We start from the raw sequence: 15,563 nt of genomic DNA, 5'->3' as shown, positions 1-15,563 counted from the left end.
CCAAACGACGCCGTTATCGATTTTCTTAGTATTTGCTTCTGAAGTCCTCGAAAATGAAAGTGCTTTTGCGTAAATAGGTAGAAGGCGCCATCGTACCTCTCTCTCCTTCCTTCTATCGTCTTACCGTCTTTCCTCCCTCCTCTCTCGGCTGCTTTTTGACAAAATGGAGACTTTTTCCGCAGGACTCTCAACTTCTCCACCTTCATTAAACTACCCCAATATCCAAACTTTTACTTCCAAACCCATTCTTCGAATCCCCAGTTCAACTTCTCAGTCCCGCCATTTTATGCAAACTGTTTCCCCTCCCACTAAAGCACCTCGTCAAGCACCCCAGACTGAATTTCCGAATAGTCAGCTAACCAAAACTTTAACCACTCTTTGTAATGGGGATATGTTAAGGTTTCATTTGGATGCCATGCTTCTCAAATCCCATGTTTCCTTTCTATCAATGGGATTCTTTTTCCCTCTTTCTTGTTTTGCTTCTGAAGCTGCTGTACCAACAACTCAAGAAGTCTCTAACAAAATTAACTTGGAAGCTGTTGTGGTTTCAGTGGATGATTTCTTCAATAAAAATCCATTCTTTGTTGCTGGGGTTGTCTTTATTTGGCTTGTTGTAGTCCCATTGGGCCAAGAATACTTTCGGAAGTATAAGTTTATCTCTGCCATTGATGCTTTCAGGAAACTCCGGGATGACCCCAATTATCAGCTGTTGGATATCAGGGATGAGAAGAGTTTGGATTTCCTGAATTCACCTAATTTGAAGATTTTAAATAAGAGTGTGCTGCAGGTGGCTTTTTCCGAAGGAGATGAAGAAGGTTTTTTGAGGCAAGTTTTGGAAAAATTTAAGGAGCCAGATAAAACCACTGTTTGTGTTCTGGACAAGTAAGTTTTGGCAACTTTTACTGTGGAGCTCTTCTTGTGTTATCTGAAATCTTTGTCGTAAATATCATAGACGTGTTGAGGTATTGTAGTGAATCAGTGCTGCTTTATTCAAGACGGCAATTACGACAATACTAAATTGTTGAGTTTTCTTTTTAACAAACAAACTGATCGAGTCATGATTTTAGCATGTTTGGCTAAAACCTCCTACTATAGTGGAAGAGATATGTAAGATCTTGTTTTGCTTAGCTTGGTTCTTTCTGTTTCTTGCAACCAAGAACAAAAAGCGAGATACTCTATGATGAATATTTATGTAAGCAGATGCCCCATCTTCTTCGTTTTACCCTTTCCCAATCCAATGAAGAATAAAGATGAAAAAGATGCCTCTACAGGCTGTTAAGAGATATCATTGTTTGATCATATGAAAATCGACTAAATTGCAGACACAAAAAATAACTAATGTCATATTCTGCACATATCTTGGGTTTCTTAAGTTAGTTGTGTTACTAAAGGAGAGAATTATCCCGACTAGTTATGTTCATCTAGTCAAAGGTAGTTAAAGCATTCGTAATGGATAAGAAAAGGTTAGCGGTAAAAATTGCCCTTGACAAAGCATTTTTCCCCTTTCTTTATTGTATTCTCCTTGTTTTTGTGCTGCTCAATTTGTTAACCCACTATCCAAGTTATAGAATAGCTTACGTCCGCTTCGTGTTTCTCTTTTGCTTCTATTTGAAACTCCAGACAGTCCAAACCCTGATATATATTGCCTGCTCAACCTTTCCCTTGCTCATACATTCCATTATCCTCGAGAATAATTAATATTGCAGTCTAGGTAAATGGGTTTTATTCTTGCCACTTAGCAGATAATAATATATACAGAGTTGTGCTAAAGCATTTGACCAGTATCTGTTTTACTCTCTTTTGTGTGGAAGGTAGTTTTGATGGTAACTCCATGAAAGTGGCTGAGTTATTAGCCAAAAATGGACTTAAGGAAGCTTATGCAATTAGAGGTGGAATTAGAGGCAACAAAGGATGGCAGGTACTATTATCTACTTACTTTGACATATGCTGAATGAGATCAAGTGTGATTTTGCTCCACCATATTATGCATACTATTCCAATAACGGTTGTTCCTTACTATTCTGTTATGTACTTATTTAGCACATGAGAAAGATGCCTGTTATATTCCTCGTATATGTGGTAGTGACAGAAGAAAAAGTTGGAAGTGATGAAATGGTACTTCAATTGGTAGTTTTTAGAGTCTAATTGTTATATGTTGGGATAAGGATTTCAGGCTGGTCTTGCATTACCTGAATACTTAGATGGAAGCCTGCATGATATGCAGCTTTTTGGTCTAGAAATTGAATGTTGTTTCTGAATTTGGAAAACTGCATTTAAGTATCTATACAAGGAAGAGAGGTGGCAATTGGGGAAAACATTTTGTGTCATTTTTTGAACTTCCAGTTTTGCCCTTAAAAATATTAATTTTTACCATAACCACCCAATCACATTTGCTAATATAATCTCCCATAACTCCCTTAAATATTGTAACTACCAAATTAACTATAACTGCACTAAAGAAAAAAATGCTAATAAAAATTGCAATATTTTTATGAAGAATTTATATAAAATTTAATTTTGTAAAAACAAGATTGATATATTCATAAAAATTAATAATTATTTCTAAACTGCACACACATTGGATGTGCCCTTAAAAGTAGTTTAACATTATTCTATAGCTAGTTTACATGTTGAGTTTCCTGCAGGAGATACAAGAAACTCTGCTCCCTCCATCTGTGCACATCTACCCCAAGAAGAAGGCCAAAGTTTCACAGCAACCTAGTGGTAATGGTGGAGTAAACAGCCAAACTGAAGGTAGCTCATCATCTGTTACCGGTCTGTTTGCCAATGAACCTGAAAAGATCAGCGATGGATCTGTAATCAGTTCTTCTGAACTGACCTCTGGGACAAAATGTGGCCCTAGATCATCATCACCATACCCAAATGTACTCTCTCTCTCTCTCTCTCTCTGTATGTGCACACGAAAATGTGTCCAACCTCTACTTCTGTTATTTGGTTATCTGTGATGCCGTTGCTGGTATGCAAATCCAGGTATGGGTGCATATACTTGTTCAGTTTGTGCCATTCTATTTTCTGGGGTTTGTTTCTTGTGCTGGCCAGGAAAGGGTTGTGGCTTGAGGAACTGGTATTAATTGTCAAGAAAAATAGAATTTTGAGCTAAAATCTGTTCAGATCCTTGTACCTGGGAATGAATTACTCTGTCTCCTGGTTTGTTTATGGGTGAGAAAGGAGGTTTTTAAACATTTCAAATGTTTTTCCTTTGTAATTATTAATTTCTTTGATGGTGTGTGGGTCAGACAGCTCCAACGCTTCCAAAATCCTGTGATGGAAGGATTAGGAATGTTATCCTCTTTTGCAGTTCCTTCTTAGTCCTTTCAACCAAACAATGAGTTGAAGGCCCATCCCTTCTTTAATCCTTTTCATCCCCATCCTTCCCTTCTGTCTATATTAGACATGCTCTTTTGGTTTCCTTTTTCTCGTTAGTCTTTATACCTTCTTTTTGTTCCTTTAGCCATCCCTACTCTGCCCATATGTTTCCTTCTTTCTGTGGAATGGCATGTAACGTTTTGGTCAAGGCATCTTATACGGAATTCAAGATTGATCCAAAAGCTAGGTTCTTTGAGCTTGTTTGTCTTTTCTGGTTAACTTTTGGATTCCATTTGATGATGGCTCTGCCATACAATTAGCTTTGATTTGTTAGGTTAAGAGTTTAACTTGAGTTGTTTTGATACAACAGATTAGTCATTTCTATTTATACATGCATGCTTTTGTTGCATTAGTCATTAATTTTCTCTCACGTGACTAACAGTTTACATGCATCCAGTATCCAGATTTGAAACCACCATCATCCCCAACACCATCAAAGCCAGAAATATGATGCAAAGCCTCACTGACTTAAATGCTGAAACTTCGTCATTGCTTGGGTAGTTTTTCTGAACTGTTGCTTCAACTTGTCGCATTCCATAAATTTCTGAAGAGAGTGCAGAGTTTAGTTTGATCCATGGAGGGAAGCCTACTGCTGGATTTTTTTCAATTTTATTACTGTCACGGAGTAGCAACCAATTGTTTTCTCAAGATAAGAGAATGATCGAAGGCAGTTATCGGAAAAGGAATCCTAATTGCCAAGCTAGACACTTCGATGATCATGTAGTGCTGTTTGGAAGTATGTGTGCAACATGGAATTTATGAACACAAGTACCAAATAGGAATTTTTTTTTTTTTTTTGTATTACTGATGCTATCTTTTGAGTGTTGCTTGTCTTCATAATGTTAAACAATTAACATAAACAGCTTGGTATGATACGCTTTCCCAGTCTTGATCTTGGTTATATGCAGCCACTGTGTTACAGAATAGAAAATATGTTATTATTCGAATTTCTATGATCAATAGTATATTATACGGGCGTTTACATTTTTCCTGATAATTATCTTTTCTTCTTATCATAGAAAAGGAAAAAATTCCACCTAATTTTATAACATTATTATAGAGATTATATGGTATAATGACAACGATGTGTAGAAGTTAAATCAAATCAAACTGTTGCCAACAGATGCACTAGAATGTGGTGATGGAAAGTTGAGTGATATATCCAGTTGTTCACTAACCAATTAAGGCTTTGCTGGGGAAATATGCCAGCTACAAATGGAAATACTAGCAAACAAGCCCACATCCTATGATAGAGAAACAAGAACCTTGAAGACATTGCTGGTACATTTCTGAACAATATGCAAGGGAGATAAACAAAAATTTGAATTATATGCAAGCTATTCTATGCTGGAACCCGAGTAAACAAGTAAAAGGCTAAATAGGTTACTATTAATCAACGGTCCACACAGAAAATCTAACGTCACGACACCATTATTGGCCTGTTTTCACCATTTCCGAGTTCACGGAATCTCTTCTCATAGCCAGAAACAAAATCTTCCATGCAGGACCTATAAGTTTGCATACCTGGAACCTTCTTCGCCAATTCCAACCCAATATTCATCCACTTCTCTGCCACTTCAGTCTGTCCCAACCTCAGAGGAAGTGCTGCTCGGTTCCATGCTGTCATGGAAAGCCATTTTGCCTCTTCAGTGGGATACTCCCCTTCCTTCAAACCCACCATTATTCGGTATGCTTGTTTGTATATGCTAATTACTGCATCATCTGTATCACCCTTAAAAATAGTGCTTACAGAAATTAATTTCCTCAGAATTAAAGCCACATATTGGTAATCAGGAGAAGGGGAAGCAAGGAGAGCAGAAAGGCAAGAATTCAGGGCAAAACCAGCTACTTCAGGGTTGGATCGTGGTCCCTGTGAGGCATCAAGACCGATCTGAAGAAGATGCAAAGGATTGCAAGATTTAGAACTAGCAAAGCTTCTTATCAAAAGCATCTGCTTTTGTCCCATGTCACTTAGCCTTGAATATAGATCGTAGGCACTCCAAGCGTGCATAAAAATGAAGTCAGACTCTATGCTGGTTTCTTTATGTTCATCTTGCAAAGAGATCGCCGAGCTTGATAATAAAATCTGCAATTAACAAATAAACACTTCGTTACAATCAAACATTTGGTACTGGTGAATACAACTTTTCACAACCATGCTCCTCCAGAGCCAACTTTAACTTAATTTGACAGCAAACACAATGATCTCTGATCAGAAGTTAGTTTTACTGGTAAATTTGAAGCCATGAACAATGATTGATTATGTGTTTGGTTACCTTTCCAGCTCTATCTGACAGTTCAATGGCTGCTTTAACTTCAGTTTCTAGCAGCGTGCTATTTGTCTGCTTTTCATCAGCAATAATTGCAGAAACACACAATATCAATGATTTACAGACCATTAAGTTGTAATCCTCTATGTCTGCATCAAATTTGATGCTATAGAACTCTGACGCCAATCTGAAAAACTGTGCTGATAGTCCATAACTTTTTTCTTTCCCCATTTGCACCCCAAAATTCCACGCATTCACTGCAAACCAATTCTTTTCCCGTTTTCCAACCTCACCTTTTCCAAAAAAGCAGTCAGCTCCAATCTCAGATACCCTATCAAGAGCACGTTTAATGTATTGTAGAATATCAGATGCATGGCCAGTCTCTTTTGTAAGAATTGTTACTAAGGTCCGAAAAACTGCAACTTCCATGGCTGGCATTGGCTTTCCTAAGGAGTAGAAGTTTAGGAGATGGGACAAAGAAGCAACTGCAACAGGAAGAGATTGGCAGGCAACAGCTTCATGTGCCGAAAGTGAGAGGAAATCAGGACTGAAGTCAAGACAGCTTGACATCACTTGCACCTGAGCTATTGCATTACAGTGATCCTTCCTTTGCAGGTAAATTTTAAACTGCAAAATGAGAAGCATATGGATGCTGTAAGAAAATATTAACATCACAAGAAGATTAACCAAATCTTCTGCTCTTTTAGGGAAGAGATCTCACACCTTAAGGAAGGCACTAGCTATATCAGGTTGAAGCTGCAAAATTAGATAGACGTTAGGATAATGAGCTACACAACACAAAGAATTTGGTGAATCATATCCAAATATGTATAGACCTTTTCTGCTTCAGTAATGTACTCTTCAGCTTGATCTAGTTGTGAAAGGCCTAAGTGACAGAGACAGAGAACTCTAAAGCCCTTTGCTCTGAGCATTCTATTCTCTAAGTCATAAGGGACATAGAGCATAGACTTTTCAAACAGCTCAGCACTGATCTGAAAATCTTTGGATCGAAAATGTTCTGCAGCACTGCAAAGCAATTTCAGCAAAGAGAAAGAAAAAAAGGTTAAAAAATCTAATTGACAGAGTGAAATCCACAAGTTGTCACTATCTCAAAATTGTTCAGTTGTTCAATGAAGCTTTGCCTTCTGTCCTCAAGTGCCATGGGTGCAAGTGCAACAACAAAAACTCATACCATCTTTGGGCAGTGCCATGTAATATGAGTGTTCTTCAGAATTGGAGTATTGATGAATGAATGAAGCTTATGATAAGCAACAAAAACAGGAAGCTGGCTGTGGGGAGGGAGGATCAATTTGTCTTTAAAACCTCACCAATTCAGTAAGCACACAGTGGCCTCGATTAAAAAAAAAAAAAACTGGAAAAAATTCTCAGGGCAGGACTTGCATGTTCCTTCAATACGAGAGCAGTTATATCAAAATGCTATTTCAATCATATAGTAGTATCAAACTTTAGACATCTACTTAACTTGCATACTTTACAATGTGGAAACATTGAGCTGGAAAAATGTATGGATTTTTACCGGTTCCAAAGAAGAGCATGCATCGCAGTCCTCTCTTTAGATGCCTCTTCTCCAGCGAAAAGCGCCACAACCCTCTCATCAGACACCAGTTCCACCACCACTTTTGCCCTCACTCTTGAACCTTCCCCACTGCCGCCTCCACTATCTCCAACCACCCTGTTTACCACTCTAAAAGCTGATCCAGCACTGACGTGGCACCTTCCTAATAGCCCCAAAAACACGCTTTTTGCGGTATCGGCACCAGCCGTGCCAGCTGCCTGAAAGAATGATTCAACTGCAGAGACCCAAACCCCCTCTGGAATCCCCTTATTTATTACCATGCCTTTCAGCTCCTTCTCTGCTTCCCCATATCTTGCTAATCCCAACCACGCCTTCATGGCCAACACGCTCAAACTTGGGTGCTGGTCCCCGCCACCATCCCTCAAAACTCTCACGCACTTGAGAACATTATCAAATTCATCCCTCTGCAAATGAGCAGCGGCTATGAAGCGCAGCGCTTTTGCTCTCAAATCCTTCAGTGCTAAAGTCTCCTCTGTTGTCTTCGCAATCCTCAACCCCTTTTCACACAACTCCAGTGCTTCATTCATCAATTTCAACGCTTCATTCACTCCAGAAACTTCATTTTTCGACAAAATAACTTTTCCGAACATCAAATACTGAGATGCTAATGCTTTGTAGTTCTCTGAAATTCCAAACAGTGCATTTTTTGACCGACTAAGTAACATAATCGACAAATTCCTATCAGAAACTTCCCAAGCAGTCCGGGATCTAGCTAGATTTAGATTTAACACAAGCTTGCGCTCATCGTTATCTGAAATTGAACTAATTTCAACTTTGGATACGAGATCCGTAGCTTTTTCGAAGCAACTACTCGCGAGGTCGAATTTGTTGAGATCGTGCCAAACGCGACCGGTCTTGTAGAAGAAGGAGGCGCACTTGAATGCCGGGGAAGGAATACCGACGACATCAGAGGCGAGGAAGAGGAGGTCAGCGGAGACTTGACGGAGCTTAGCGTGCTCTTCGGAGGATTTGATGCCGCTGGCGGCGAAGGCGTTGGAGAGATCGACGCAGGCATTCCAGAGTCGGTAGCTGAGTTTCCAGATGCTGAGACAAACTGAGTTGGGGAAGGGCGCGAGCTGTGTCAGCTGAGTCAGGGCATAACGGAGGTCGGAGGAGAGAGCTTCCGGTAAGATAGTGGAAGGAGAATGGAGTTCGAGTTGTTTAATTGATGACTCGATTTGTGAAAGTGTGTGAGAGTGAGGTCCGGACTCTTGATCGTGGCTTCGTCTGAGCTCCGGCGAGGAGATCTCTGCTATTCTCATTTTTTTAGTCCAGCAAATGATTCGTTGATTACTCGGGTCAAATTTGGGAGGGAAAGAAGAAATTCAAAATGAACCATTTGAATGAACAGAACTTCATTTTATTTATATTGGGTTTTTGACGGTGCGGGGGGGTTGCTGGTAAGCAGAGCACCCGCGAATTTGGAAAATCCCAATTGAGGCCCAAAAATAATAATAATAATAATAAAGTAGGTGTTTATCAGTAGTAGTACTAGATTAGTGATGATAATTAATCACTGCAGTTGGACAAAGTCCTTTTCTTTTTTGTAATTTTGGATTCCAAGGTATGGTCAGTGGGATCTTGAATTATTGAAAGGGAAAAACACAAGAGGATTCAGCGAGACCGTGATACTACACCTCCGATTTTGTGGAGTAACCGGAGCTTCCTGCAGGACGCAACATTCAGTAACTGATTCCTGTGCAACATGGGGCTAGAAACTACCACAGAGTTAATGGTAATCGAGAGAGTATCAAGCACCCCTTCCGAGGTTTCTATTCAACCTAAAACGATACTTCGTGAAACAGTTTCAAGATTTGTGGTAGTTCTGCAGTTTAGAAGCCAAAAATTGCAATCAATAGTCGAAGGCTCGTCGTAGCATATGACGGCTTCCAACCAGTCCTTGATATCACCAGTTCGAAAGCGGAGTAAAACAACACCAGAAGGACAAGACAAGGTCATCATCTAAGGATTCAACCAACCTAAGAAAAGGGAAACAACCGCCAACTTCTGTAGACCTTGTGTAAGCATCAAACCGGAACAACAAGGTGGAAAGAAATATACCAAAATTGAAAAGCAATAGACTAATTAATGCATATATATACACAAATAAGAAAATAGTAGTGCATATATTAGAGGATTAAAGTATCAGATTTTACAACAGATTAAAATTAACCAGGTTGAGTTTTTTTGTTTTTTTTTTTTTCCAATATTAAACTTGCTCACGTGGTGCAGTACAACAGACAGAAAGGGTTAACACTAACAGTTAAAAGGATCATGATCAACGATTTCATCTTTCCTACTGATTAGTGCAGGTACGCAGCCACCTGGTACTGGTATCCAGCTCCAAAGAAGTTGCCATGACTATGAGGGAGGCTGTAAGCAGCAGTACCCAGAACTGGGGCGACGTGGTTGTCAGTTGGTCCAGAATAACAGTATGGTCTGTCATAGATGTACGGTGGGTACCTATCAGTCATCCTAGCAACATAGAAGCTCTTGTCAGCGGCAACATTAGCAACTCGTGGCCCATATCCAGCACCATTAGCACGAGGCCTTTTGGATTGAGGTTTTGCAACTTCTGTGGCTCTTTTCTTATCTGCCTTTGCCTTCTCCAGCTGCACGACCCTTTTTTGGAGACCATCCAGACGGTAAAGCTCCTCAAGCTTGTGCTCCTCGACGCACTTAATCACAGCCTTAAGTGCAGAAAGCTCCTTTTCATTGACATCGCACTGAAACAATTGACAATGCATTATCCAAGTGAATACTTCCACTCCCTCATCAGAAAAAGGATCTTTGTGGAAGTTTCAGCCTTACGCACGATAGGTTAAGATAGTGTCATGAAAAAAATACTAGCAACTTCAAACTAGACCATATGAAAGTACAAAATAAATGACGCTAATTCTTATACAAAGCTATGATCAATAAGTTTTAGATGATATATGCACCACAAGAAAGTTCACTGATTTGAATATCACCATCCTGGGAAAGACCCAAATATGAACATATGTCAGAGTAAAGGCTTTTGCAAGCCACAGAAATACACGTCAGAAGCAATAGTCCTTCTTGTAGGTGTTGAGGATTAGGGATATAAACAAACCTGTGCAGAAGGTGATGTGTTTCCCAGCTTACTAGGTGAAGACAATTTTGCTGCGTCGCTCAGGTAGGATTTCAGTAATATAACAGGTGAAAACTGCTCTGTCAGGTCAAATGCAAAAGCCAGATTAACAGCATCAATTTGTCTCCCATTTTTCACCAAAACATCAATGACACCTGAAAGAAAACAGAATAAACTGAACTACAAAATAATATTCATTTGGAAGCAAATCAAATTGCTAACCATAACTCAGAAAAATCTTATAACTATCAATTAGTGTTCACAAGAAGCCAACCTGGCATTTTGTCAGACAATCCAAGGGAACGACACAGATCAGCTGTCTGGCGACGACGAGAAACCATAGGTATTAGCTTGGATAAGCTCTCCTGGTCAAAATCAGAATTGATACCAAAAGTAGCTAGAAGTTGTAAGAATGCATGTGCCTCTAAGGAGTTCCCACTGCTGGCATCAACATCAAGTTCATCTAACTTCGGCTTCCACTCTTCAGCAATAACTTTTGCCCGTTCCTTGACATCAGATGAGATCATACCTGAGATGAGTTCCTGATCCAAATTTGTGAATGAAGTGCTAAGGCATTCCATCAGCATGATACAGCTTCGACGAAGGCCTAGGAGGTTTGAGTCCTTTTTGGCATCTGAGCTAGGCATGTCCATGCTGTAGAAACCATTGAGTGAGTCCAGAACCAGCGAGGCCGGATCATTTGCAGCCTTTAGTGCATTTGGAATTTCCTCCCTCATAACAGCAAGGTTTTTACGGTTGTCTGAGATAAATTTGTGCAGGCCTTCTGAATCCATCTCCTGACACAACTTGACAAGCTCTGGATACAACTTCACCGCTGCATTCTCAATTTCAGAAGGTGCCGTCAACTCTCTTATGTTGCTCTCAGCAGCCATAGCATCAGGAGGTTTATCCTCCTTATCTGGTGCCCCACCATGGTCCTTGCTATTATCAAAAGCAGGTTCATCAGAAGATAACTTCCTGTGCTTCTCCAGAGCAGAAGTAATCGCACAGACAGCAACATCTCTCTTCTGCTGGAGTCTCGCCAATGAATCCTGCTCCTTGGCCACAACAGTAGCTTGACGCCTCTCCAACATCTCTTTAGATTGAACTATTTTTGTTTCAAACTCCCTTTCTTGGTCTTCCAACTCAGTGAAACGCCTCTTCAAAGATTTCTCAAGCCCATGAAAATGCTCTTCAAGTTGTTTCCATTTCCAGTTGAGGGTAATTGCACGATGATTCTCAAGCTCAGCAAATGCTTTTTGCAATTGCTGTATTTTGGAGCTTGTAGAATCCATGAGTGTAGCAACTGAACCAGCATCTTCCATGGTAGATAAGGCTGTTCACCACAAACATAATAGCATTCATTAAGGGATATTCACATCAAAAAATTACAGTAATAGAGCTTACCATCAAATAAAAGACATTTAAAGCACCCAAAAATAATGAGTTAATTAAGGTAGCAAAATCAGGTAGCAACAACCAACTATCATATGTACTTTATATGATGTCCATGTTATGCAGAATGAGGTTTCAAGAATATATAGTAAAGCAGCTTAAAAATTATCAGTTCAAGAAGATTCAAGAACAAAAAATCAGTACGAAATGGTGTAGACAAGAATATTGCTCCACAAAACCATACTCTTTATTACTCTGAATGCCTTCACTTGAAGATAAACAATCAATACAATTCTCACAGATAGCATGTAAACAATCACAAACATGTCTCCCCAAACCACAAGCAATGACTTCTCTTTGTCTCGATGATGGATTTAAGCCCTAGGACAACAACCCTATCAGTCCTGTTGTCAGCAGATCTGTTATATATCAATCAAAACTGCTAACTTTAAGTCCAGTTACTGCAGAATTTTCATCTTCAGCAAAGCAACCAATCATTGTAAGCAATTCCTGAGTGAATAAAACACCATCTATTGGTTGTTTCATTGAAAAATGAAAATCTCATGAACGGATTACCAACAAATCTGTTTCCAAGATTCCACTCCCGAACCCTTGAAAATTGTAATGTTAAATCATACACTGTTGAAAAGACGCCCCATCTATGGTTAACACGTAACAAGAAAAACAGGTAGTAATTGAGTGTCATTGTGGTGGGGGAAGGGAGGCAGAAGGTCAAAATCAACAAATTGCTTCAACCATCAGGGCATAAAATAAAGTGAAGTTATATAGCAGTAAGCCTCTGGTTCTAACTAAAAACAAGAAGTTATGCCTCTCATTTTCATTAAAGAAAGAAAAAAAAACAAATAATTTCTTTCAAAAACTTTAACCCTCCAAAAAAAAAAAGTCAGGCATATCCTGTGATTCAAAAACTCGCACAATATCCCCCCGCCCCCAAAAAAAAAAAAAACTAAACACAGAAAAAAAAAACTAAAGGTAATGAAAATAGCGACATATCTGTATGAGGACGGTACAAAAAATAAGACGGACAAGCAACATGTGGGTTAATTTCTGACAGAATACATACTGAGGATTCTGTTCCGGCAGAGGTCAACTACCTAAAATTTGAGCACCTATTATGTTGTGGATAAGCACATAAATTAGTAAACTGTTTGGCTACATTACTGAAGCTAATTACTAATCGACCTCACTGAACACTTAAAAGAATTACTACCATTTCGCATACCCACGCGAAAACATGTTGAAAAATCCCGGAAAACGCGTTAACAACAGACCCAAAAAAAAACAAAGAAGAAAAAAACTCAGATCAGTCAAACCCACTAGAAATTTTAAATTAAAAAGAATGAAAAAGAAGCAAGATTCACAATCAACGGAAAGCGACGAGATTACCAGCACAAATCAGCTCGAGTAAGAAGACTAAAGCAGTAAATCTCGGATAGTGAGTGGAGCGCAAATTACTCGAAGAGTTGCAGAAGTAGGACAGTTGATCTGGAAGGTAAAGAAAGGAGAGAGACGGAAGGTGGACTTACCAGATCGGGGGAGTGACAGGTGGAAGGAGGGGATTGGGTGAGAAGAGGAATGGAGACGGAGAATCAGACCATTTTGGAAGCTGGGACTGGGAGGAGATGCGGATTGGGAATTTTGAGGGTTTGTTTGGATGCGGGTTTTGTTTTGTTGAGGGAAATGAGAATCCCTAGATACTCGTACGTGTACAATACAGACCCTTCCCAAACCCAACCCAACCCAGCTCAGCTTACCTAATCAATCAATCAGTCTGGACTCTGTAGAGTGAAGGAGATAATAAAGAGGAAGGAAAGTGGTACTGGATGGATGGGAATGACTAACGAACAGTTGTATTTTATTTTATGACAGCCACCCGACACTGAACTCAGGCACGCACACCTTTGCCTTTTCTTTGAGCACTCTAGATTTTGCTACAGCCGCATTACCTGTCCCGTGAAAAAAAAAAAAAAAAGTGATATATTTCTACTGCTTTTCTCTCCGGCTGCTTTTTATTTGTATTAGAGGAAACTTTCTTATAGGCTCCTAAACTATTTGCTTTGCACGGTTTTGGCCTCTCTCAATCATAAATTATCGCAAATAAGCCCTTGAATAAAAAAACTACTTAGTTTAAGTCTTCAAGGACTTCCATCAATTTTGAGCATTAAATGTGACGGAATTAGGGGGCAAAATTGACCAAACAGAAAAACTAACACACAATTTGCTTAAAAACCAACTATATTAAGTCAACTAATAACATGGAGTTTAATGTTTCTTCGTCTTCCCCCTTTACTAGTCTTAATATGATGAAATAATCAGTCAACGAGACCTTTTAGGCTATTTTTGTGAATTGACTTTTTTTTGTTTAGTCATTTTGACCCCAGATTCCTTCACCTCTAATGGGCAAAATTGGCAAAAAGATCCTTAAAGTAAACTTTGTTTAAAGAGTTTATTTGTGACAATTTATAGTCGAGGGGGCAAAAACTGCGCAAAAGACAATTAGTTGAGAGTTTGGATATAATTTAGAAGCTGTTCACAAAGTTTCCTTTTATTATTATTTGGCCATAAGGTCTGCAGAATTCTCTTGATTGTGTGTAAATGGTATGGTTTAATTTTTGACCCAAATTCATGGAGTGTCAGAAGTCATTTTTGGAAATTAAAGTACACATTGCCCTAAAGGTTAAGGTTTGCCATCACTAAGAAAGATTTGTTAACATCATTAAGTTGAATACTTTACATAGTTAGAGGTCATCGAGAACAATGGAGTGAAAGGACTACCGGTTGTGGGAAAGTCATTCAAATTTATATACATATGGGACCAGAATTGTGACTCGAAAAAATGGACAAAAGTTAGCTGGAAAGATAACATTGGGGGTGACGATAAATGGAGATGCAAGTGTTAGTTGACATTTTGGGCCGTTGCTCCTTCGAGCACAAATTCAAATTGGTTTCAAGTATCAACGCCGTTATAACAAAGTAATCACAATAATAAATATCTCAATAAACAACGCTGGTCCTTGTGCTCATAATTTGGTACGTAAACGAGTTTTATAGAAAATAAATAGCCGATTTGGACCATAGTTAGGGTCCATTTGGCGTTGCAGTAGTTTATTGAAAAGTATTTTTCTAATAAATTTTTTAATAAAAATACTTTTTAAATGTTTAAGTGCTTTTAACTGTATAGTTTAGAGACATAATTCAATAAGTTTTTATTGTATTGAATAATATGCAATTCAAAAATTTTTAAAAGTGTTTATTTCTTTATTTGGCTCATAATACAGGCTAACATGATTAAATTTGATATTTTACTTTTTAAAATCACAAAAGCCACTATAAAAGCATCAAATTTGAGTTTTTGTTAAAAGTGTTTTTAACACAAAAAGTTCAACTCAACTCCTAATTGTGTGAGATGATATTCACCAAACATTGTAAAAGTACTTTTTACCACTTAAAAGTATATATATATATATATTTTTTTATCAAAAACACCGCAACCCCAAACAGCGGACTTAAGACATCCGTGCGTTATTCAAATTTTGTACCGTACAATTCCAGTCTCACCAGTGGAGACCTTACGCTTGGGTTGCATTAAAAGCCCAACAATAATTCTTCCTCCTAACAAGACCGTCAAAGTCCTTGAAAGTAGTGGGCACAGCGTAAATTTCCCTAAGATGTTGGCAAATACAGCCCAACGTGGTGGGCGAGCCTTCAGCCCATGATAACAAAATGACAGGCCCACAAACAGTTCGGATGGGTGGGGACAAGCTAGATGACTACCCCCATT

At 38.9% G+C, this 15,563-nt stretch overlaps 3 protein-coding genes across 5 annotated transcripts; 1 reads left to right on the top strand and 2 right to left on the bottom strand.

Annotated features, from left to right (window-relative positions):
- The first annotated feature begins 163 nt into the window (after window positions 1-163).
- Window positions 164-4,294, top strand: LOC113712804 (uncharacterized). 2 transcript variants are annotated; one of them, XM_027236398.2, is made up of 4 exons: window positions 164-882; window positions 1,816-1,918; window positions 2,646-2,885; window positions 3,785-4,294. In XM_027236398.2, exons 1-4 carry the CDS (start codon window positions 164-166, stop codon window positions 3,836-3,838), a joined length of 1,116 nt encoding a protein of 371 aa, XP_027092199.1. In that variant the 3' UTR covers window positions 3,839-4,294. The 2 variants fall into 2 exon arrangements, with proteins under 2 accessions (XP_027092199.1, XP_027092191.1); XM_027236390.2 differs by having other exon boundaries at window positions 3,770-4,294.
- A 232-nt stretch (window positions 4,295-4,526) lies between these two features.
- On the bottom strand, window positions 4,527-9,220 carry LOC113712795 (TPR repeat-containing protein ZIP4). The gene is made up of 5 exons (XM_027236379.2): window positions 7,195-9,220; window positions 6,494-6,683; window positions 6,381-6,413; window positions 5,664-6,284; window positions 4,527-5,473 (listed from the first exon to the last, which is right to left on the bottom strand). The coding sequence occupies exons 1-5, from the start codon at window positions 8,514-8,516 to the stop codon at window positions 4,808-4,810; spliced, it is 2,832 nt and encodes a 943-aa protein (XP_027092180.1). The 5' UTR covers window positions 8,517-9,220; the 3' UTR covers window positions 4,527-4,807.
- A 133-nt stretch (window positions 9,221-9,353) lies between these two features.
- Window positions 9,354-13,612, bottom strand: LOC113712784 (FRIGIDA-like protein 3). Of its 2 annotated transcripts, none has more exons than XM_027236366.2 (4): window positions 13,169-13,612; window positions 10,641-11,702; window positions 10,349-10,521; window positions 9,354-9,980 (listed from the first exon to the last, which is right to left on the bottom strand). In XM_027236366.2, exons 2-4 carry the CDS (start codon window positions 11,689-11,691, stop codon window positions 9,558-9,560), a joined length of 1,647 nt encoding a protein of 548 aa, XP_027092167.1. In that variant the 5' UTR covers window positions 11,692-11,702; window positions 13,169-13,612; the 3' UTR covers window positions 9,354-9,557. The 2 variants fall into 2 exon arrangements, with proteins under 2 accessions (XP_027092167.1, XP_027092158.1); XM_027236357.2 differs by having other exon boundaries at window positions 13,309-13,610.
- Between the last annotated feature and the right edge of the window lie 1,951 nt (window positions 13,613-15,563).

This window comes from Coffea arabica, chromosome 1e (genome assembly GCF_036785885.1).
Source record: "Coffea arabica cultivar ET-39 chromosome 1e, Coffea Arabica ET-39 HiFi, whole genome shotgun sequence".
NCBI lineage: Eukaryota > Viridiplantae > Streptophyta > Magnoliopsida > Gentianales > Rubiaceae > Coffea > Coffea arabica.
This window is presented reverse-complemented; position numbering and strand designations above follow the sequence as displayed.